This window comes from Suricata suricatta, chromosome 5 (assembly GCF_006229205.1).
Source record: "Suricata suricatta isolate VVHF042 chromosome 5, meerkat_22Aug2017_6uvM2_HiC, whole genome shotgun sequence".
NCBI classification, from domain to species: Eukaryota; Metazoa; Chordata; class Mammalia; order Carnivora; family Herpestidae; genus Suricata; species Suricata suricatta.
In genome coordinates, this window is record NC_043704.1 from 108048142 (window position 1) to 108072610 (window position 24469).

The following is a 24469-nucleotide window of genomic DNA, read 5'->3' on the forward strand; positions in this document are numbered from 1 at the left end:
CTTATAGTTCTCATACAAATATAAAACCAAAACAAATTTATACACTAAATACTTCTATAATCAGTAAACGAAATTAGCTTAAAGTGACAGTACCATTTTGCTGAAATTAACATGCCAATTTTGGATTAAAAATGTAAAGATGTATAGGGCATCTGGGTGGCTCAGTTGGTTAAGCATCCAATTTCAGCTTAGGTCATGACCTCACAGCTGGTGAGTTCAAGCCCCACATCAGGCTCTGTGCTGACAGCTCAGAGCATAGAGCCTGCTTCAGATTCTATATTCTCTCTCTCTCTCTCTCTGCACCTCCCCCCTCCAAAATAAATATTAAAAAAAATGTTAAGTGTAAATATGTACACGTAAATCTGCTTCTATAAAATCTATCTCTGTGTATTTACTTCTGTGACTCTCAAATGGAGACTATCCCTCAGAATAAGAAAGTTTCACAGTGTAATTTTGATAACTCAAGACTGTGTGCTATTTCAGAACACTCAGACTTCATATTTTAGCTGAACTCTGGCACTATGCAATTCTCAAATGCCAATTTTACTGAGATGTCATTTGATAACTCAGTAAAGCCTGTTCATTCATTTGAAGTGAAGTTAGCATAGGACAGTTATGTGGAAGTGCAAAATCAGATGCAAAAACACATTCTTTATCACATTGCTTTTATATTAACTGTTCATCACTGATGTGAGCCGATACAGATGAAGACATGGCTATGCCTCTTGATGCTCTAGTGAAGGTTCTTTTAAGGTAGATACTCCAGTACTGCTGGGGACTGTCTGATAACTCAGTTTTCACATCCCATTTTTATTTTTTAAACTAGTATACGCTACAGGACTTGGCTGATTTGGTGTACCATGTCAAAGGAAAAGAATTTTTTAAGCCCTGAGATGGAGCTGTTTTTTCTTCTTGCAATAAAGTATACTGTACGGAAGTCCATCTTCCATACTGACTAGCTTGCAGAATGAAGAAGCTTGTACTTATAATTCATATTATGAAATGACAGTCAAATTTTCTGGTTAAATAATATTTTGGTCAATTTTTATTTAAAAACAATAGAGGTTTCTGTCTTTGATAAAATTCTTTCTCAGGATAGTAAGTTTTTAGGTTGACCCTTCCACTCTTGACTTACCACTCAGAAAGCAAAACTTTTAAACCTGTAAATGTTTTCTTAATTCTTAAGATCAATTTCAAATGCCACCCCTGTATGAAATATCTTTACCAAAAGTGGTCATTCCTTGGACACCACAGAACTTGGTTCCTATCTCTACTAATAGAGTTGGAACTAAATTTTTATCTTCTTTCTTACATGCTTTTGTCACCCAACTCTATCTGTGAGATCTCTGAATGAAGAGACAGTGTATCTATGTGCCCAATGCAAGTTCAGAATCTGCACAGTCTCCCCCCTTATCCATGAGGAATATATTCAAAGACCCCCAGTGGATGTCTGAAATCATTGTTAGTACCAAACCAGTGCATATTATGCTTTTTTCTATACAAACATATCTATGATAAAGTTTAATTTATAAACTAGGCAGAGTAAGAGATGAATAGAAATAACTAATAATAAAATGGAACTACTATACCAATGTATTATATTAAAAGTTAATGTGAATGTGCTCTATCTCTCTCAAAATATCTTATTGTACTTTATTCATTCATTCATTCCCTCTTTGTAATGATGTGAGATGATAAAATGTCTACATGATGAGATAAAGTGAGGTGAATGACGAAAGCATTGTGACACAGTGTTAGGCTACACCTGACCTTCTGACCATCTTGCAGAAAGAGTATCATCTGCTTCCAAACTGCAGTTGACTGCAGGTAACTAAAATTATGAAAAGTGAAACTGTGGATCAGGAAGACTACTGAAATAGGTACTTGGTAAATGTCAATTTAATGAATGCATAAATAAAAAATAAAGCCATTTCCCCTTTGCCAAAAGTTGCTATCATTCAAATAGTGCTTTGGTACAGTAATGAACCTAAATACTGTCCCTCTATTTCTCCTGCTTCAGTCACACATGTGAAGTTGATGAAGTTCTTTTGCCTCAGCAATAGGGCAAACTGCACTTCACAGTGTAAGTTTTCAAAGTTTTCAGCCCTTTAGGGTACAAGGCCCTAAAGTTAGGTTCCCAGGAATTACAGTTAAAGAGAATTCAAGACTTCTCCACAGGGGATAACTAGAAAAGACTGGCATCATGTCTCACATACCCTACACTATATTTTTCACCGTAACTAAATTCAAAGAATTGGGCATGAAGACACCTGAATGAAGCTCATGATACATTCTGTCTTAACAATTTCTCTTAGAAGAGAATGCAAATTTTAGTTCTGGGCTTCCACCAGCCACACTTAGGTCTGGATATAAAATACCCATGGCAAATAGGGTGATCAACTGTTCTGGTTTTCCTGGAACTGAGATGCCATCAAAACACAAATTTTGCCTTAAACTGTGGAATTATATTCTTTCCCTTCAAAGAAAGGTTCCTGGCTGTCCTCATTTAGATGTTACATTTGACCTAGGAGAAATTAAACTATAGTGCTTTGATAGAAGAATTTAAATCCCATATCTACAAGACTTCTAGGGAATTGGGTCTGAAATAGAAAAAAACTTTACCACTTTGACGAATAAAATGGCATAATTTCAGAAACTAGTTTTTAATAATAACAATGTTGGTTTTGTTCCCAGCGTTCTGGTGGTGCCCTTGCCATTCCCTTGTGTGCATTCCAGGGGACCGTGTCTCTCCAAGCACCTACGGGGAAAACCCTATCTCTTTCTACCTATGAGGTAAGTGCAGAAGGACAAAAAATAACTCCAGCCTCTAAGAAAATAGAAGTCTATCGCTCCAAAAGTGTTGGCCATGAACCAAACTCAGAAGATTCACCCTCCACATTTGCGGACACCAGTGTGAAAATACACTTGGAAGTTCTTGAAATCTGTGATAATGAAGAAGCCTTGGACACTGTGTCAATCATTAGCAACATCAGCCAGTCCTCCACACAGGTCAGATCTCCATCCCTACGCTACTCTCGGAAAGAAAACAGATTCGTTTCCTGTGATTTAGGAGAAACAGCCTCATACTCTCTCTTTTTACCTACAAGTAATCCTGACAGTGATATCAACATCTCCATTCCGGACACTGTAGAAGCACACAGGCAGAACAGTAAAAGGCAGCATCAAGAGAAGGATGGCTACCAGGAGGAAATTCAGTTGTTAAATAAAGCTTACAGAAAAAGAGAGGAAGAAAGCAAGGGTAACTTGTGACCATTTTGTGTAATAAAGGCAAGAATGGGTCTGCAAGTTCAAACTACTAAACACTTTTGTTCTGAGGCTATCTGATTTCCTTTATTGCCTTTTGGTTTACATAAGCATAACAGATTCAGTAGTTCACTGTTTTTAGGAGGAAGAGCTGGAAGTAGTGTAAACAGTTAAGTGCTTTTGATGTATTACCTGTAGATCACAAACCTGTAAAAGGGTTGCTTCTTATCTGATTCCTAAAGCTGTATTCTAGATCAAATATCAGCCTCATTTACTAATGTTTTTGCCTATTTGTCATCTTCAGAGTAAACAGAAAGTTGTATAAATTCAACGACTATATTATTCCCATTCTCATGTTTCAATGCATAATACTAGCTTTTTCTGCGAAAGTTAAAAAGATATTTTGGGACTGGAAGAAATGTAGCAAAATTCTGAACTGTATTTGAAGACACTTGCCTACATGTGCCTAAGAAAACAAGCTTACTACAGTTAACTGCTTTAGCTTTACACTGATGCCTAGAAAATATATTCTCGTGCAAAATGGCAAACTAGTTAGCTTCCAACTTTGAAACACACATGTCCATAATCTGCAAATAGTGGTTTCCTTCATTTCTGTAAAATATGAATGGCTTACTGTTTTTCTTCCTTTCTCTCTAAAATGTATTTTCCTTTCATCTTTTCTCTATTGAGACTATCCTTGAAACAAAACGTTGTGTGTTACAAGTGGAATTAGTAGTCCAAAACTAAAACATTACTGGAAAAGGTTGTATATGTACATACCATCATTTCTACAATTGGTTTACTTGAATGGAAATTGAGGGGAAAACACCGCCAGGTTAACTTCTGTGAGATATGCACAACTAGATTAACAAACTTCTAGGTGAAGCAGAGGAAAATCCTCTAAGTAAAAAATAAAAGTGTTTCAAAAGCTGCAGATTTGGCAAACTTTCTTAGCCATTCTTAAAGTATAGAAAATTTTAGTACAAATATTGTTCTAAGTTTAGGTGCTTTTTAGTTTTTTTCTCAAAGATGTGTATCTCAAGCAAATTCAATATATATTATTACATGAGTGTAAGATATAGGTTTCAAGATTAATTTTAAAATGTGTTACATTGCAAAAATGCAGAAATCACCTTCTCTGATTATTAGTAACGTATATTTCAAAAATGATGAAGTAATTTTTTTTCTTAAAAAATGCTTTATTCTGATCTTTCTTTAAACATACATTACATGTATTACTTAAATGTTTATTTTCCAAAGTTATTGAGTTGACATTTTACATGGTATTCAACTTTCAGCACCACCACATCATACTCACATAATCTTATTTACTATTTACAGACTGAGTGAATTATTTTTTATTGATTCATTTTGGTTTCTATTTTATTATACTGAATCAGAATTCTAAATTACTTGCCATGGGCTTTCAGACATTTCATCTCCGGAAGAGTTTTTTTGGCCATCAAGAAGTCATTTTCAAAATAATTATCTCAATGGACTTTCTCTCTCATGTAATCTCTCAGTATCTCATCTTCTAAATTTGTGAACCAAATGTAATGCTACTACTAATGTTGTAAATCAAGCCTCAAATAATGTATAACATATAAATTCAAATTCAAATATATTATCATTAAAATATATTTTATTTATTTATACAAATATATTTTATTTAAAAAGACTTTTTATATCCCTAAAACTAGGGCTATTTTAACATAATGACAAATGGCCAGTTCAAATATTATAAATTTATGGCTTTAAATGCCTGTTATAAAAGCAAAAGTTGAACTGAATATTCTAATAATGCTTTGTAAAAGGTTAAGTTTTAATATATTAAATTTAGGTGTATAATTCTCTGAAAAAGAAAGACGATTTTGTTGCTTTTGAATACAATTTCTGTCAGAAAGGAAATTAGAAACAGGATCACAATAAAACTTAAAAAATAAAGATTTAAATACAAATAAATCCTTTCTAACTGGCACAGTTCTTTAATGCATAGGAGAAGATGATGGAAATCAAGATTTAAAGAGCGTAAGAACTGGACTTGGGCCTATGCTAGGAGAACAGGAGCTCTGCCTAAGCATGAATGGCACCTCCCAAACCAAGAGCACACTGTATACACTGTATGTTAGCCAACTTAACAATAAATTATATGGGGAAAAAAAAGAAAGAGTAAGGTTAAACTAAATCAGTATAAAGTCTACTTACTCTTTAAAGTGATTATGATTGCATATGGAATGCCTGGGTGGCTCAGTCGGTTGGGTGCTCAACTTTGGCTCAGTTCATGATCTCATATCTCATGGGTTCGAGCCCTGCATCAGGCTCTATGCTGATAGTTCAGAGCCTACAGCCTGCTTTGGATTCTGTGTTTCCCTCTCTCCGCCCCTCCCCTGCTTGCACTCTGTCTCTGTCTCTGTCTCTGTCTCAAAAAATAAATAAACGTTAAAAAAAATTTTTTTAAGTGACTATGATTGCAAAAATCTGTTTCTGGTATAGGAAATACCCTTATAGATATTTTGTGCTATATTTAAATAGCTCACTCTGTTATGTTATTATTAATAAATTCTATATTTATATAGTTTTATATCTTTTCTCTATAAATTCATGAATCTGAATTCAAATACTAGTTATTATCTAATAAAAATATCACCATCTGGTGGTGACTCCTACAAACTGGAAATACATAATCTCTAAGACTTCCAGTTAATATAAACACATATATAATCCCGAAGAGTTCCTAGAGTTGTGACTGACAGACGCAACCATTTTGAAGACAGTAACCATGACAGTATTACTCAGAATATAATAAAAACCATTGGTAGTGCATTATTTCAAAGCTTTTCTCAACATGGTTTTTAGTATTGGATTTCATAGATTTTCTCTTAGTTTCTTATTTATTCTATTAGGTTATTTTCATTCATTCATTATAATATTACAACATTGTATCACTACACCATATAGAATGCCTGCTTTATGGTAGAAATTGTTCTACATACGTAGGATTATGACTGAACAAAAACCACACACACACACACACACACACACACACACACACACACATACACACGCATTTATATGAGTTTGAACCAAGGGAAAATTTAGAGAACACAGTCCACATAAGACTTTCCTCACTTCTGAAACCAACTGCAAGTTTAGGGTATCCCCAAATTACTATCATTTTCAATAATTAATTGCAACCCATAGAACTCACAGAAAGCTGTATTCTCATAGTTATAGTGCATTTCAGGGAAAGGATACAGATTAAAATCAGCCAGGGAAATGTCTAAATGTGGAGCTTCTGTTGTCCTCTCCCCGGGGAGTCACAGACAGCACTACCTCCCCAGCATCAGTGGATGATAACATACAAGGAATCCTGCCAACAAGGAAAGCTCATTGAATCTTAGCGTCTAGCATCTTTATTGGGGCACCATCATGGTGGGAGTAGAGTAAACATGGTTGATGGCTCACATGACCGATTTCCAGCTCCTCAGGAAGTCAAACTGATAAGGAATAATACAAAACCCCTACTCTAAATCATACTGTTACTACTTGGCTGGCCCAAGACCCCCGGACAAACAAAGTCACTTTTATTAAGTATGACATTTCAAGGACTTAGAGGCCAACTCCCCAAAGGGGCAAAATCTAGACCTCTTTTTGGATGGTGTTAAGTTCTACACCATACATTTCTATGCTATCTAAATAAATCTGTCTCAGGTAATGCTAAACTTCTGATAGAAAATAGGTACCAGAGGTAATAATGATGAGGGAAAAATGAAAATAAAGGAACAGTAATGGAAGGAGTGTTTTTTTCAAATACTTTAGTTAGGAAACGCTTCACTGATAACGTACTATTTCATCAGAGAATCCAATAAAGTGATGAAACATGCTGTGTATCTAGGGAAATCAGAGTTCTAGCCAAGGGAGCATCAAGTTTCCAGAAGTAGGAGTATGCTATTTGTATTTTATGAAACTATCCAGGTGGCGAATGTGAATGCAGATGAGTGAGAGAAAAAGTGGTTGAAAATGAAGACAGATAAAAGCAGGAAGAGACAGACCATTAATGCCTTGTAGACCAGATATGGACTTTGAATCTTTTTCTAAATAAGGTGGGAAGTGATTGGAGGGTTTTGAGCAAATGAATGATACATTTGATCACAAAATCACTGTCTAAGGGGAAAAGATGATATAAGCACAAATATGATTACAGAAGAAACAGGGGGTTATTTTAATAGTCTGGGTTAGAGATGATATTTCCTAGGATTAGTGTGGTAGCAATAGAGATAATGATGGTATTGTATTTTGACTCAATAAATAGGAAGGATTTCCTTGGTAACTATATAAGTTACACATTTTTTTAAATTTGTTTTCATTTCATTTATTTTAGAGAGAAAGTGCTCATGTGAGCTGGGGAGAGGGGCAGGTGGGGGATGGGCAGAGAGAATCCCAAGCAGGCTCCAAGCTGAGCATGTGTGCTGAGTTGATGCAGGGGCTCAATACCACAATGCTGGGATCATGACCTGAGCCAACATCCAGAGTTGGACACTCAACTGACTGAGCCACCCAGATGTTCCACTTATACATTTCTTAAATTTTTTCTATGGAGCCTGAAATTTTAAATCTTTCATCTATTTTCTGTTAATACCTTGGAATATCCCAATGTCTCTAATGTCTTCCATGTATCACAGAGGCCAGAAGCCTGAAAACTACATTTTCTAGTCTCTCTTGCTGGTAAACTTCAGATTTAGCATCTGCTAGAAAGAGAAATTTGCACAAGATCTGGAAGACATAGGTGTCTGGGTGGCTCAGTCAGTTCAGCATCTGACTTCAGCTCAGGTTATGATCTCACGGTTCATGAGTTTGAGCCCCACATTGGGCTCACTGCTGTCAGTATGGAGCATGTTTCAGAACCTCTGTCCCCCTCTCTCTCACTGTCACTCCCCCACTCATGCTCTCTCTCTCAAAAATAAATACACATTTAAAGAAAAGATTTGAGAGACTTGAAGAAAAGGAACAGCAGTTAAAGTCATCTAAAAGAAGTTAAAAGCAGTTGGTGCTTTCTCCTCCAAGGTATGGTTCAGGGGTTCAGGGTCTTTCCCTCTTGTAGATCTACCCTTTAATTTTTTTATTATCATTATCTTTATCCATATGAAGCTGGCAGAAGGGCAAAGGGCACAGAGAATCCAGCAAGAACTGTTCAAGGGATGGCCTGAAAAAACAGCACCTCAATCACTGCAGCTTCTGCTCTGCTGGAGACCTCTCGGTATACAGACATTCCTAACATCAAAGGAGGTTAAGAAATAGACATATCCTTGCAGAGGAAGAAGAAACCTAAATCTGGTGAACATCTAGCTATTCAGTTTCTGACACATGCTGTGACCCTACTAGGCGATCATACACCACACACTAGTAGAATGTAAGTAGTGTCCCCTCCCTGATGTTATAAGATACAGAGATACTGCATACCACAATCCAAGGATGGAACATCTTCCCATGTTTGACTTATTTGGTCTTGACTCTAGAACAGACTATACTCCAAACATAGATCAATTTGTTTATTTGATCTCTTCTCCAGCTCAAGATACAAAGAAAATCATATTTGTATCTTTCCTACAGTCTTGGGATTTCAACTTCAAAATCCATAAAGAACATATACACAAACATCCACATATACAAAAGCACACGTTCTTCTCGAGAATGAGCAGGAACTTGCTGGCATTGGGCAATGAAACTACAAATACAAAATGGCCACAATGACAATCTTCTGCAATATCATGCAGAATGATTTAGATTCCTGAGTCACATTGTTTTGAAACAGTTTATTACAGAGGACAATCTTTATCTTCACATAAGCATAGGCTCATGATTAATTTTTTCAGAAAAAAAAAGAAAAAAATACCTCAGGAGCAAATATTAGTCTCTACCACTTAGCAGAAATACAATTCCCAGAAGCTTTAAAATGTGAAGGTCAAAAAATATTAGAGTTTGGACAAACCCATGGTCAACTGGTTTCAGCAGTGAAGATACATATCTAACTTGCTTACGCCTTAAGACGTTGTATTTCTATTATTTTTTAAATATAGAAAAAGTATTGGTTAATTTTTTTTTCTTTGTATTCATTCATAACATTTTCCCCTAAATTCCCAGATTGTCTGGTTACATTGGGCAGACAAAAATCCACTAATTTAATGAGATTACGTAGTTTTCAAGGGAAAGTATGTTATGTAAGACACTCAAGAAGATCTTTAACATGAATACTAAAATCCGTGTTTCCTTTTATTGTTCTTTTTATGAGAAGCAGATCGAATTGGCAGACAGAGGCAATAATTCATAGCTACAACGACAAAACATTTGCATTGCCTGGCATAGTCCCAATTTACAATTGTTTTTCTGGCATAACAACGACTCATGTCCTCTAACTCTCACAGAATTGGACAATAAGTTATCCAATCACACTATAGTTGTGAAGCACATTATTCCTAATCTATGTGTTTTCCCTCCAAAACACAGGTAACCTATAGTAATTAAAAAGGGAATAGGTAATGTCTACCAATTTCCTGCTGAAAGTACCTCTTATTTGCTTTATATACTTATACTAAAGAATAATAAAAATTCTCTTTCAGTATTTTGACTGAAATAAGAAAATTATGACTGGATATCATCAAGACCTACCCTGAAAGAAGATAATGGTGGGTGAACAAGGATGTCACGCCTTCAGAAGCTTAGCATAAAGGTGGGAACGCCCGCACTCCCACAACTAATGTAAAATGCCCCAAATCATAAAGAAAGCAGTGCCTTCTGGAGTCATTGAATTATCTGGTCAATTAAATTCAGAGGACGCTGAATGCAGATACTGTCTGCATTTCACAGAAAATAAAGAATTTACATCAGGAAATTCTCTGATCTCAGCCTCTTATTGAAATATTTACAGTCCATTGCAACTAAAAGCATCGAAATATGCTCTGGACAAAAGCATTACTTGTGTTAACTTTTCTCCTGCAAATTCCTCTACTCTTCTCCATCCTACTCTCTACACCAAGACACTGACCTGCACCAATCACATCAACGGAGAGAAGCAAATGATCTCTGCTTCCCATTAGGTTGGGTCAATGGGGACTTCCAGAGAAAGACAGCAAGTCAGGGCATTTATTCCTCTCTTTCTCTGAAAAATCACCTTGGACTGGATTTTTCTCTTTATCTGCAGTCACTGCTTCTTGTAGGAGACTGATTCTATGCCACTTCCTTTCAGGATGCCAGTACCTGCTCTCTTTCTTCATCCACTTGGGCCTTGCCGCTACTAACCCCAACTTACTGAAGTAGTTTACCCTAAAAGAATTTAATTTTTTAATGTTTTATTTATTTTTTGAGAGAGAGAGACAGACAGACAGACAATGTGAGCAGGGGAGGGTCAGAGAAAGAGGGAGACACAGAATCAGAAGACAGGCTCCAGGCCCCACAAACTGCGAGATCATGACCTGAGCTGAAGTCAGATATTTAACTGACTGAGTCACCCAGGCACCCCTAAAATATTTTTTTGCATCTGTATACATATGTATTACAGATATAATATGTATATATACAAATGTTCCCTGAATTACCATTTTAAGATTGCTATCTTTTTTCTATAGACCCTGACATGTCCACAATCTGTAACCCTTCAGAGCGTGTAACTGTCTTGGCTGTACAGTGGAAAGGGCACTGGGCTAGGAATCAGAGGCTTAGTTCCAATCCCCAACTCTAATTCTGACTCCACCACTGTTTCATATACACTTAAACTCTCTTGAGCTCAGTTATTCTTGAGTGGATATTAGAAAGATTAGGGATGAGAAGAGCCCGGGCAGATAAGATTATCTTAAGACCTCTTAGCCATACCATTATATACAAAATTCTAAAATGCTAAATGAACATTAAGGATCTGAAACTTCTCTGAATTATATGGAAATCCTACTATGATGAAGATACGATTTGCTTCTTTATTCAAGAAGAATAAATGGGTGGATCTGGGTAGAACACATGTTTGGTATTCTTAAGTCAAAAGACCTCAGTGTTTACCAATTTTAGACTGAAGACCAAGAGAAAATCCTGATTTGTCTAAAAATTCCCCAAAGGTAAGAGAAACAAGGAAGCTGGTGATACGAACTGAACAAACTGGCATAAAGGAAGACAGATCAACTTGAGATAATTAAAAAGTAAAATCTCCCAGAATTCCAGGAAAATATAGCGATTCAGTAATTAACTCTTCTCTTTAGCACGAACATTGGATATACTAAAAACTATATTTAAAAAATTTTTTCAAAATATGGTTTGCTTTCAGAGCTATAAGCAGATATGGTAAAAGCTGAGATAAGGAAGGGAGGTCGAAATTCAAATACATCTTACCCTCCTGCCCTGACCCTCCCATATTCTCTTTCAATAATAAGACTTTGTTATTCTTCTACATCCTATGTGTCAGGGGTTTTCATTTCTTCATATCATCCTTCATAAGGCAGACTTCATGCTCTCTCTTCTCTGGAATTATAATTGTGAAATGTCTGCTGAGGAACATGACTTATAGAAGAGAAGACTGAAAATATGTTGATTTAGGACTTCAAAAATGCCTCTGATAAATAGATAAATGAGGCTTCAGTGATTGGAAATGGAAGCTTTATAAAGCAAGGAGGAATAAATAATGTTGCAGATACCTAACTTTTTCTAACTTTCATAAGACAGTATTATTTTTCATGAAATGGATCAGTGACAGTGGTATCCTTTCCTTGGAGAGGTCTCATTCTTTTCAGCCCTTCAGTACTTTGAGATTCTTGCCCTAACTGTAATAAAATAGAGAGAAAATATGCCTACTCATAGTACTTGATACATAAGAAGCAATAAATAAATGTTACTTGTGGTGTTACCATCCTTTCTCTTACCTCTAGTTGCCATCTGGAGAGTGACAGGGGTGCCTATGTTGCAATGTAAGAAGTCTATAAAACTGTCAAAATGGGCCTGCAACATGGTTTCCAGAGAACCTGAGTCAGCACTTACAGCAGATTGTATCTCCCAAAGATGCCCACAGTATTTCCCATCCTATATGCTTTTCTTATAGTCTGACCTCCTATAGTGTGGTGAGGCCTTAAACTTAAGCACACATGTGTGACTATCTCAACGAGTAACTAGTTGCTATGTGACTTCCAAGGCTAGTTACTAAAAATGACATGTACTTCCGCTTTGTTCTGTGTCAGTTGCTCTGGGAACTAGGCTGCCACTCTGTGAGGAGGCTGTCACTATGTCACACAGAGAAACTAGATGGAGAAGCTACGTGTAGATGTTCCAGCCCACAGACAGCTATGGTTCCTGACAAAACCCAGGATCAATGGGCACCTCTTTCAATGAAGGGGCCTCCAAATGATCCCAGTCCCTAGTAAGTCTTCCCAATGAGAGAGGGAAGAAAGAGGGAAGAAAACCTAACAGAGAGAAGAATTTCATAATTACCTGAAACAAGGAAAATTAGCTGGCAATTTTAAGATGTTTCCATTATTGTTGCCTAGCAAGGAGAGAATTTAGACATTAGATCAATAATAGATGATGATGATGATGATGATGATGAAGAAGAAGACAAAGAAGAAGAAACTCTACATTTTATTTGTCCATCTGAGTTGTATTTTAAGTAAATTTGTGATTTTACTACAACCATTATAGTCAGGAAGAGTTCTCCACAATTCACTTTCGATATAACTCAAATTTCCCAATTTGAGTCCAAAACGATTCCATTTTCCAAGGGGAACACTAAACAAAAGTCCCATCCAGTCCCTCATGAATATTTGACCCATGAAAAATTATTGTTGAGTTGTTAGAGTGGTTCCAGTGGGTTGGGGTAAAGAAAATGGAGAATAAGAGACTTCCTGAGACAGAAAACTGTGGTAGTCTCCCATAATGGTGTGGTCTTGCGTGGCGCCCCCTGGCTGCATCTGGGGAGCAGACAGACTGGGAGGCCCAGGCCTGTGGGAGTTAGATACCAAATGCCATGGGTGTGAAAGCAATGGTTTTGCATTCTGTGCCCAGCCCATGATTAGTGGAGATTACATTTACGAAAGCCATCTTTTAGCCTGCCCAGAGTACAGCACAAAACAGAGCATCATCAGGAGTAACAATGGCAGGTCTAATGAGCCAGTCTTCCTTTTGTTTCCTGACATTAGGTAACCTGAGAATTCTGACTGGTTCTAACCAAAGCAGGGGGAAAAAAAACGTACCAACTGATACTTTTCTTCCCACTAATATTTTTGTGGTCTTTCCTTAAAAATCTTCCTTTCGTGCAGATTTTTACTACACTGACATTGGTTTTAAAGTGTGTGTCTAAAGCAATAGCTTAAAGCAATACCGTACTACTTCATGCTGAAGAAGCCCAGAAAAAATTTAAAAATTAATAATCTTTACATTTATAACTAAGATTCTGCTTAGGATCAACAAACATGAGGTGAAGGAAAATAATAAAATTTATCAGGAAATAGAGATCACACGACCTCTCTCTGGGGTTGTCATAAGGACTGTATGAAATATGGAATATCATATTACTTTCCTATTGCTGCCATAACAAATTACCACAAAGTTGGAGTCTTAATTAACACAGTTTTACTACTGCACAATTCTGTGGCAGAGATGTTTTGATAAGACCCTCACTAGGCTAAAATTTAGGGGTTGGCAGGGTATATTCCTTTCTGGGGGCTGGAAGGGAGGATCCATTTCCTTTTCCAGCTCTAGATGCTGCCTACATTCCACGGCTTGTGGCTCCCTTCCTCCATCTTCAAAGCCAGCAGCAGTTCCTGGGGTCCTCATATCACACCACTATGAAATTCTCTTCTGCCTCTTTCTCCCACTTTGAAGGAAGCTTATAATTAGAGCTCATCCAGATAAGCTAGATAATCTCCCCATTTTAAGGTCAGCTGATTAGCAACCTTAATTTCCCTTGGCCATGTAATTTAACATATTCACAGGTTTTAGGGATTAGGATATGGACATCTGTAGAGGTCATTATTCTGCAGACCACAAATGTTGAATTGTCTGGCCCAATATCCAGCAAATGCTAAGCAACAAATAAATGCTAGTTTTCTTTTCCACTTACTCTCTGTTCAGGCTGCTTTAATAAAATACCCCAGGTTTCAGTGATATTAAACCACTTTATGGGCACCTGGATAGCTCAGTTGTTTAAGCCTCTAATTCTTGGCTTTAGCTCAGGTCACAATCTCACAGTTCATGAGTTTGAGCTCTGCATCAGGCTCTGTGCTGACAGTGCAGAGCATGATTGGGATTCTCTTTCTCTCCCTCTCGTTCCAACCCCCCCACGCCCCCACCCCCATATGCATGCTCTCTCCCTCTTTCTCACTCTTAAAATAAATAAACACTTTTATCGGTTTAATAAATAAATACCATTTATAAGTAACTAAGGACCACTTGTTTATGGCACTATTTTGGCTTAAACAACAGAAATTTATTTCTCACAGTTCTGGAGGCTGGGAAGCCCAAGATCAAGGTGCCAGTCTTTCTTCTGAGGGAAAAGATAATGAGCTCTCTGCTATCTTTTCTTGTAAGGACACTAATCCTATCAGATTAGAGCTCCAACTCTATAAACTCATTTAATTGTTTCCTTAGAGGCCCCGTCTCCAAATACAGCTTCAACATTTCAATTTTGAGGAGACACATCAGTTCATAACACTTTCTCACCTAACAATCCACACTATCTCCTTCAAATTTTGCCACTACCATCCCCAATATGCCTACTAACTCTTACTACTGCACAAGTCACATACTTGTCATATTGGGTATGTCCAATGAATTCCAATAATTTATTGGATTGATTCAATAGTTTTAATCATATTTGCCACAGACTACCAAAATGTTTCTCCATCTGTTCTCTCTGTGCTTTTAACTCATGTAGCCAACCACTTTCTAGACATTTCTATTTGTATGTTTCACAGGCTCCTCAAACTCCACATATATTATTTAAACACATTAACTCAACCCTCCCCCAGTCCAAAAAAAAAAAACCCCCAAAAAACTCCCTCATCCAGTCTTCTTCATCTCAGTATATGGTACCTACTTATTCAGTAGTCATTCAAATTGTAAACGCAACAGTTATGTGACCATTTCCTCTAATTATCCATATCCAGTGAATCATCAAATCTGGTATTTTTATCTCCTAATAACTCTTGATTCCAGTCCTTCCCATATTCCATCTTGCCGCCACTAAACCAAACGACAGCCTGTTAACTAGTCTCTCTAGATCCACTTTTGCCTCCTCCATTCTTTTTTATTCAAAACAGCAAAAAATAATAACTCTCCTACTTAAAGTTTACTGTTATTCTCTATGTGGCATATAAGGTCCTCCATGATTACATTCCTTTCTCCCTCTTTGGCTTTCTCCAGCTCTCTAAATTTCAGTGTAGTTTTCTCAGTCTCCAATATTTTATTATCTCTCCTCATACACAGTGTTCCCTCCACCTGGAATAAGCTCTCCTCTCCTGCATTAGTCTAGCTAACGTCTACTTATCTCAAAAGTCACTGCTTAACTTCTTTGTCTTTAAAAAGGACTTACCTGACTCCAAAATTAAGTTATTTTGCTGTAACATCTATGGCTGTTGGGAAGGAAAGTTCTTTCCTTTACTCGTTTAGGTTTATTTCTTAGAGGCCTGCAAATTAAAATGACAAAAGACAGATTAACAAGAAAAGAGACTAATTTAATCACATACCTGTGGGACTTCATACAAAAATGTGATTGAACAGATGGTTAGAACTTGGGGCTTATATACTTATATAAGAGAAGAGGAGGAGAAAGACATTCATGGGGATATGACTTCTATGAAGGAAAAATGGGCTTTTATGAAATAGACGGAATATATCACAATTTTGTGCCAATGCCTGCTTAGGTAGAATGCTGATTTCTAGTCTAAATCCATTCTGTCAGTTCCTCTTCCGGGGAAGGGATTTATGGCAATTAAGTTCTTTTGAATTCTTTTGGGAGGCTCTGCTTTTAGGCAGTTAAAAGATTTCAGGAATTTGAATGCCTCTGCTCAAAATAATTTTTATGCCACAGAGATGTATTCTGGAGCCTTTCAGAGCACACAGCATTTTCCTTTCTGAACTCACTGCACAACCATTTACTTTGCCTTTATCGTCTTAAGACGGTAACCCAATAAAAGCTGACGCCACACTTGTCTTGTTCAGTGAGTACCCCCAGGACCTTTAAATCAGTTAAAACATGTAAATGAACTGGATGTCCCCTAGTGAACATCCAGGTCCATGTGGTCCAGTAACTTGATTTTTCAAGAACAGCTTGTGATACACCCTCAGTCAATCAACAATAGATGGCTTCCAGGAACATATGAATCTTTAACTGCCATTCAAATGGTCTGAGAACCCTGTACTGATTTTTGATACCCATGCACCTTGTTATGCTATTGGATAAAGGCAGTAAATAATGACAATCCTGTAAGAGAGGCAGGAGCAGTTTTATATTTATGTATCTGAAAGTGGTGTCAGGCTGTTTTCAAGATGTAGCTATCAAAAAGCTCCCAAAATATGAACTTATTTCATTTCTTTCAAGACTTTTGGGAGAAAATGCCTCGATCCACAGGTTCTTTTATTGTGTCAACAGATGTTTACTATCCAGGACCTGAGGGGACGTAAATTCAGGATTTCATCAAGGGTAATAAGAAAATAAAAACCAAAACCCATTTTCCTCACATGTTTGGTGTAGGTAAAGAAACCTGAGAGTCTTTTGTTCCCTCTCCCCGCAGAGGTGCAAAGAGAGAACTGCGGGCACATCAAAGAAGCCTTCACCTGAACCAACTTCCCGATAACCGATGTCGTCGGCACCTGGCGTCACCGGAAACAGGTTCTTGTGACGCTCAAACGGCCCTCCCTCTCGCGCTGGGCGCCGGAAGCAAAACGGAGGTGGACGTGCACCAGCTTCCGGGCCCGGTCGCCATTTCTAGCGGTTTGCAGGTCCTCGCGAGTTACAGCCCGCTGGGACAATGAGCTATGACTACCATCAGAGCTGGGGCCGCGATGGCGGGCCCCGCAGCTCCGGCGGGGGCTATGGGGGAAGCTATGGAGGAGGGCATGGAGGGGGCCATGGAGGGAACCGAGGCTCCGGAGGCGGCGGCGGCGGCGGTGGTCGAGGCGGCCGAGGCCGACATCCCGGACACCTGAAAGGCCGCGAAATTGGCTTGTGGTATGCGAAGAAACAGGGACAGAAGAACAAGGAGGCGGAGAGGCAGGAGGTAAACCTGAGACTCGATAGTGGAGTGGAATGAGGCAGGGCAGGCTTTTTCCCCTTCGCCGCCCCTAACCTTCTCGTTTTTTGTTTCTTAACTCAACGCATGTGCTGTGTGAAGTGAAAGTGTGCAAAGGTATATATCTGTTACAACTTCCGGTAGCGGATATTATGTAGTTTAACGTTAGCCACGCTCATCTGACCCAAGCAGTTAGGATTTGTGCAGCCTGTGACAACTGTGAACACAATAAACGTTAAGTTCAGGTCCTATCCGAAAGTAACTTCATTGGGGTATCACTGTCTGAGTATCTCTGGCCACCCTTTCCCTTAGAAAAATTTTGGTGGCTTTCATTCATTTGCCCGAAGAGTTGGAAAATAGCGGCCTCCTTGATACAGGTTTGCGCGGAATAAAAGATGTCAAGCACTATTTTGAATGTAGATCGTTCAGAAGAGTAGCCTAGCTTTCCTTTATAGCATTAAAAAAAAATAGCCACAAACCCAGGGTTTTTTGTTTTTATATTAGGCTGGGGAGGTTCCTGATTAGCATCTTCTCTTTAAGAATGAAATTTAGGATCCTAGAAATGGAAGAAATTGAGATTTAGTCTCTTCGCGCTGGCGATTGCCCAGCACGTTTGGTTTGTATCTTGAAATTCTATAGTAAGGGAAGCATTAAAGTTTGCTGAGTGGCTTATTTTATTTTTTTAATTAAACAGAAGCTTTCTTACTGTACCTTGAGAACAGCTTTTGAGTAACTTATTAAAAGCCCTCTTCATATTAGGTACAGAATGTATGTAAATAAATTTTCATTTAGGCTTCTGCTTTTAAATCATTCCATCTGTTTATTTTTCTTTATCCATGTCATTTTCATCAAAAAAATTTTTTGGCATTGTCCATTTATCTTCACACTTTATCACATTCTTCTCTTTAAAAATATATATATAGTTACGTTTATCAGCCCAAAATTAACTTGTTCATTGAGTAGACTTTGTTTGTTTTTTAATAAAGGGGAGCACATCTAAGTCATCTTGAAATTGGGAGATAATTGTCTGATTGCTAAGAAAGGATAGGCACAGTAACAAGAAAGTTACTCTTTATCAGATTTTATTTAGCTTGTATTATGGCTTGTTGCCATGGGGATCTAAAGACATATAGTGGCTGGGAAAATAAAATGTGAACAGATGCAGTTTAATCAGGAAAAATTGTTCATTATTTCCACCTGAAACTAGTGTGTGCTGGATCATTGTGAATGACACTCTGGATTTCTACTCCTTCCCAAAGCTTCATTTTAGTAAATGTTACTACCATTTATTCACTTGCGAGGCCCAAACGGGACTTATCGCTAATATTTCTCTTTCATTTCAGCAAATCTGCCTGTTCTGCCTTTTTAATATGTTCCAAATCCAACCACTTACCTCCACAGTATTACCGTAGATGAAGCCACTTTTTTGGTCAGTGCTCTTGGCCTCCTAACTGGTCTTCTGGCTTCCACTCCTGGTCTCCGAGTCTGCCCTTTGTCGAGTCACTCATGGTGCTTTCAAAAGCAGAGAGTTAGAAGGTCTCATTCTCTAGCTCACAACTTGGGCTTGAAAGCCAGGTCACATCTGTCGGAGTTGAATACATTTCAGTTGCATTCTAACTTGTTTTACAGGAATCTTGGTAATATAGCTTCAGTATACTACTAGGTTTCTGTGTACTTATCTCTCTGAACCCATGTTCCCTATCTGATATAATTGTAGTTTTTGTAAATATATTTTTGTTTTTTAATTACAGTTCTTCTGCCATTCGCTCTAAAATGCGTCTCCATCTTCTCTATCTCAAAATGACCATATCTTGATGATTGATTCATCATACCTTTTTTTTTTTTACCACTTTCAGCCATATATGATTGCTTCCCAGTCAATTCTCCTAAATTTAAGTTTTACGTAATCCCTGTGTTTACAAAGTTACTGCATTCTAACAATGCGTTCTTTTTCTCTCAGTTTTTATCTTTTTAAATTGACGATCTGATGTGTTTGAGACACTGTGTTAATAGGATGCAGGCCCTGCCTGAAAGAAATTGTAGTGTTAGGGGTTGTTACAGGGATACAATGTTAAATGTATGTTACCTTATATGTTAAGTGATAGTATACAATGTTAAAATATTAAAAGGAGAATGTGGGCTATCATCTAACTCAAACTAGGAATATTCTAGATTTTTCCAGAGGAGGGGTAACTCTTAAGCTGAAACTTGGAAGATAGCGAAGTGTGCATGTTTGGAATTGGGGGATTGGGAAAGGGATTTTCAGGCGGAGGCAGAAGTGTGTGCCACAACTTAGAGGTCAAGAGGAACGTGTTCAAGAAACTGAAAGAATAAGAGTATGTTTGTTGGAGTGTGGTGAGATGCAGGTGGAGCAGGGGCTTGCAAACTTGTTGGCAGTTTCCCACGGAAAGAAATAGGTTAATTTGCAGCCCAGGACACACCTGTGTATAATTGAACAAAAGTTTCCTAGAGTAATAATTATCTGTGCTGCTCTGTGGTGTTGGTATCTTTTTTGCTTTTTTTTAAAAAAAATTAATACTGATCATGATTCTTTAATTTTATAAGCAGCAATTTGAAAAGCCTGGTACTAGAAAAGTAAGCTCCACCTTGAAATTCATTGACTTTTCCCTAGGAACTCCTATAAGCCATTAAAACATTTGAAACAAAAAAAATTAAACGATTGGATTTGTGCTTAAATCCTTTCTCACAGCAGTATAGAGAATGAATTGAAAAGAGGCAGCCCTGAAACAGGGAGACCAGTTAAGTATTCTTTTCAGTACTTAGGGTTAGAAATGATACCTTAATTTAGGGCATGGAGATGGATGGAGGAACGTGGACAGATTAAAGCAATTTAGGAGATAGATTGAAAAGTGATTTTATCTGGGAGGGAAAGATAAAGCAAGTATTAATAAATGACACGTTTAGGACTATATAAGAAACAGGCTTGCTAGAGGAGGATCGACTGAGCCCAAGGACACGGAGTTTGGTATTATTATAGGGCATAAAATGAGGATTTCAGGGAAGTAGAAGGCCCTGTGGATCTGATGCCTAGGGAAATCTAGACTGTCAGCTTATTCCTATGCATAGTAGGAAGTGAATGGAGAAAACAAGTGGGTGCAGGCCTAAATTCTGTAGATCATTGTTTTTCAAACTTGAAAATCTTGGTACCTTGTTAAAATGTGGAACTAGGGTGGAGTGAGAGATTGTTTTCCTAACAGACTCCCATATAGTATCAGTGTTGCTAGTTTGGAAGTCACTAGGGCTCAATATAGAAAAAGAAAATTTAAGGGTTGGAGTAAGAAGTTTCCTAGATTCTTACCTGTGAAGGAGCAGCCAGAGAAGGGGAAAATAAGGTGGGTGTTTCTAAATCCAGGAGCAGTGTTTAAGGCAGCAAAGGGTGTATATAAAAAAGGGAAAGTAATCAAGTAGTGGCAAATGCTACAGAGGTGTGAAGTGAAGTAAGAACTCAGAGAGCCCTTTCTGTGGAGGGGTGGAGGTAAAAGCCAGATTACAGGGGAGTGACTAGTGAAGGAGAGATGAAGAAATGGAGAACTTTCAGTCAGTTTTATTATGAAGAGGAGGAAGAAAAATAGGGCAGTAGCTGATAGGGTTGGGAGAATTCAAAAGAGGATTTTATGTTTTGGAAGAGATTTGGGAAGCCTAGATGGCTCAGTGGGTTAAGTGACCCAATTCTGATTTCTTATCAGGTCATAATCTCTTGGCTCCTGAAAAGGAGTCCAGCTTCAAACGGACAGTGTGGAGCCTGCTTGGGATTCTCTCTCTCCCTCCCTCTTTTGCCCCCTCCCCCAATGTGCACACTCTTTTCCTCTCGCAAAATAAATACTCCTTCCCCTTTTTTTTTTTTTTTAAGGTAAAGAAAGTTGACTATATTCTTGTTTATGTTCTGATGGTAGGGAGTCAGTGGAGAGGAACATTTATTAGAACACTAAATTATGCTTCAGTTGTAAACAGTCCCCAAACCATAGTGGGTTATAACAACAAAGCTTGCTTTTCTACTCACATTACTGGATCATTGGGAATTAGGTTGAGTGTTCTCCTTATGGGAATGACTCACAGAACTCCACCCATTGAAAAGTAGCTGGTTTTGGTGGCAGCTGGAGGGAATACAGTAAATTGCTCTGATTCTTAGAGACTCCTGTTCACATTTCTCTGGCCAGTAAAGTCACATGGTCATCCTTACCTCATGGGTGGGAAAATGTACTTCTGCCATATACCTGGAAAGAAGTAAACCAGAATATTAAACAGCAGGCTAAAGACTATGGGAGAGTGATTTAGGAAAGGAATGTATGTGTCAGAAGGATTAGCCCTGAGGAGGTGAAAGGAATTGGACTGCAGAGTTTAGGTGGAGAGATTAACTTTAAGCAGGAAAATGGACTCCAGTTCCATTTTAACAGGAAGGAAGAGAGCAAAGGAGAGATTCTGATACAAGTTGGTTTAGGTTTGGTGCCAGTGAGAACTTTTTTTTTGGTGTTTGTTTTCTTTGTGGAATACTCTTGTGAAATATTGAGGGTGAAGAGGAGGATGATAATGGTTTAAAGTAATTGCACATAATTGGAAGTTAATAAACATAGTTTGCTGGACATCACTGTGGATCTTCTTTGCCAGGAATTTATGATTAAACACAGCAAGAATATTTGAGGTCCAAAAAGGAAAACAATAAAAAACATTAAATAATGTGATAGAATAAAATAGTCATGACCTGTGTGTGGGTCACGACTAAGATTCTCCATGCTTGGAGGGGTGAGGTAGAGAAGGGTGATACCACTGGTGGAAGATAGGAGGAGAGAACCTACAAAAACAAGTCTAGATCCATGTTTGGCCTTTTGGCACTCCTAAATTCTCCACTACCTGTAGCCTCTGGAGTCTCATTGTGGGGAGAACCTTGTTAAAAATAACTTAGAGAAAGTATAAATTGTGTGTGTATTAAAAAGTATAAATTATAGGGGCACATGGGTGGCTCAGTTAAAAGTCTGACTTTGGCTCAAATCATTATCTCACAGTTCCTAGGTTCAACCCCTGCATCCAGCTCTGCGCTCAGTGGCTCAGGAGCTGGAGCCTGCTTTGAATCTGTCTCTTTTTGTATATCCTTTCCTCACTGTGGTCTTTCTCTCAAAAATAAACATTACAAACAAGTTATATTTTCAGGGGCTATTTTATTTTTCAGTCATCCTGCCTTTTTTCGTATCTAAAACTTATACAGCAAAGTAAGGAGAACTTTTGTTCTTCCTTTAGAGGTACAAAACAAAGAAACCCCTTCAAAATGTAAAGTTTTGTTTGGTTGAAGAAATGCTACCCTGTGAATTTCAGTTGGAAATGCATCATTCTTCAGATAAGTGCTTAATCTTTCCCATTTTTTCTTAATTTTTTTTTTTTTTACTGTCTTTTATTTTTGAGAGACAGAAAGACAGTGCGAGCAGGGGAGGGTCAGAGAGAGAGGGAGACACAGAATCTGAAGCAGGCTCCAGGCTCTGAGCTAGCTGTCAGTACTGAGCCTGACGTGGGGCTCGAACCCACGAACCTAGAGATCATGACCTGAGCTGAAGTCAGCCGCTTAACCGACAGAGTGACCCAGGCGCCTCAGTCTTTCCCATTTTGAAAGTGAACAGAAGAATGCCTTTGGGCCATTAAGGTGTTGGTCCCTTGAGGTGTTGGGAAAAATTGAGGAAATTTTGCTTGATAATGACTTTATGTCCTGGGGCTTTCTTACCAGAGTAGTCTTTAATCATTAAAATGTCCTGTAGATTTTTTTTAATGTTTATTTATTTTTGAGAGACAGAGCGTGAGTAGGGGAAGGGCAGAGAGAGAAAGAGACACAATCTGAAGCAGCTCCAGGCTCTGAGCTTCAGCACAGACTGACCCTGGGCTTGAAGTCAGGAACCGTGAGATTATGACCTAAGCTGAAGCCAGACGCTTAACCGACTGAGCCACCCAGGGGCCCTAAAATGTCCTGTAGATTCTAACTGTCATGAAAAAACTTGACCATTTCATCTAGGTACACAAAGTAACAAATAAATGTTAACATGTGCTGAAGACATTACAGAATTTAAAGCATAGGGCAGAAATGTTTCAGTAATGATACTGTGTCAGGTATCACAGTCCACTCTCAGGTTCTGTGGTTTACTGGAAGGAATCACAAAACTCTGAAAAGCTGGTATACTCAGTAATGGTGTTTTGCTTTTGTTTTGTTTTGTTTTACAGCCCACATTTACAGATTAAAATCACTGGTAAAAAAGATGCATAGGGCAGTCTAGGAGAAACCAGATAGAAGCTCTTGGTCTTGGTGGAGACTACATACCCTATCCTATGAAGAAGAGATACATTAGTCTGATATATAAACCGTTTTAAAGAGATTTTCATGCTCTGTGGTTAAAAAAAAATGACAATCTGTCATTTAGCTGTCGATAAACAGATTTTTAATAAACCTCTAGTTCCGTACGGCTTTCCTATCAGACAGTTTTACTATATTGGACGTTTTAATTGTATGAGCATAATGATTCTTTTAGCACACTCTTCAGTTAACTTGCAGAAGTCTTCTGGAATTTCCCTGAGATTTGATTGTATTTTTTTGTGTATTTCTTTAAAGAGAAAAATGGTTTTAACACAAAAGTCACGCGTGCTCATTGTAAAAAATAGATTCAGCCATTCATCCTTTCGACAGTATTCTCTGCAGCATCTGCTGTGTGTCAGAAATACATCTGGAAGAAATACTGCAAAAATGTAGAATGTAAAGTGAATAATCTATTTTAATATTCATAATAATGAAAATAAGATCATGCTGCATATATTTTCTACAGCTCGCTTCCTTTCATTTACTCTCTTGGTCGTCTTTCCTGTCAGCACACTTGAGGAAAAATCTACCCTCTCATACCTACTGGGTTTAAATTCAACTAATTATGATGTACAGTTATAAAGAAGAGTTGTAAAAG

General features: G+C 37.9%; 2 protein-coding genes and 1 long non-coding RNA gene across 7 annotated transcripts in view; 2 read left to right on the forward strand and 1 right to left on the reverse strand.

Annotated features, from left to right (window-relative positions):
- The window catches only part of GPR149 (G protein-coupled receptor 149), a 71542-nt gene extending 61398 nt beyond the window's left edge, over nt 1–10144 (forward strand). Inside the window, exons 4-6 of one of the 3 annotated variants that reach the window (XR_003908801.1) lie at nt 2695–2793; nt 8413–8674; nt 9882–10144. Coding sequence is in view for 2 of the 3 variants with exons in the window: in XM_029940017.1 (XP_029795877.1) it covers nt 2695–3270 (576 nt within the window). In the remaining variant the exon portion in view is untranslated. Of the gene's footprint in view, nt 1–2694; nt 3563–8412; nt 8675–9881 lie in introns of those variants that run through there. The other 2 variants (XM_029940018.1, XM_029940017.1) reach the window with 2 other exon arrangements.
- Nucleotides 1–17090, reverse strand: part of LOC115292104 — a 35885-nt gene extending 18795 nt beyond the window's left edge. For 2 of the 3 annotated variants that reach the window (XR_003908802.1, XR_003908803.1), the window contains exons 1-2: nt 16972–17090; nt 15824–15917 (exon numbers count right to left, since the gene is read on the reverse strand). This is a non-coding gene — a long non-coding RNA (uncharacterized LOC115292104). Of the gene's footprint in view, nt 1–12738; nt 12779–15823; nt 15918–16971 lie in introns of those variants that run through there. The other variant, XR_003908804.1, reaches the window with a different exon arrangement.
- A 171-nt stretch (nt 17091–17261) lies between these two features.
- DHX36 (DEAH-box helicase 36) overlaps nt 17262–24469 on the forward strand; it is a 49136-nt gene continuing 41928 nt past the window's right edge. The window contains exon 1 of the mRNA XM_029940020.1: nt 17262–17510. Within this exon, the coding sequence (XP_029795880.1) occupies nt 17262–17510 (249 nt within the window). The remainder of the gene's footprint in view (nt 17511–24469) is intronic.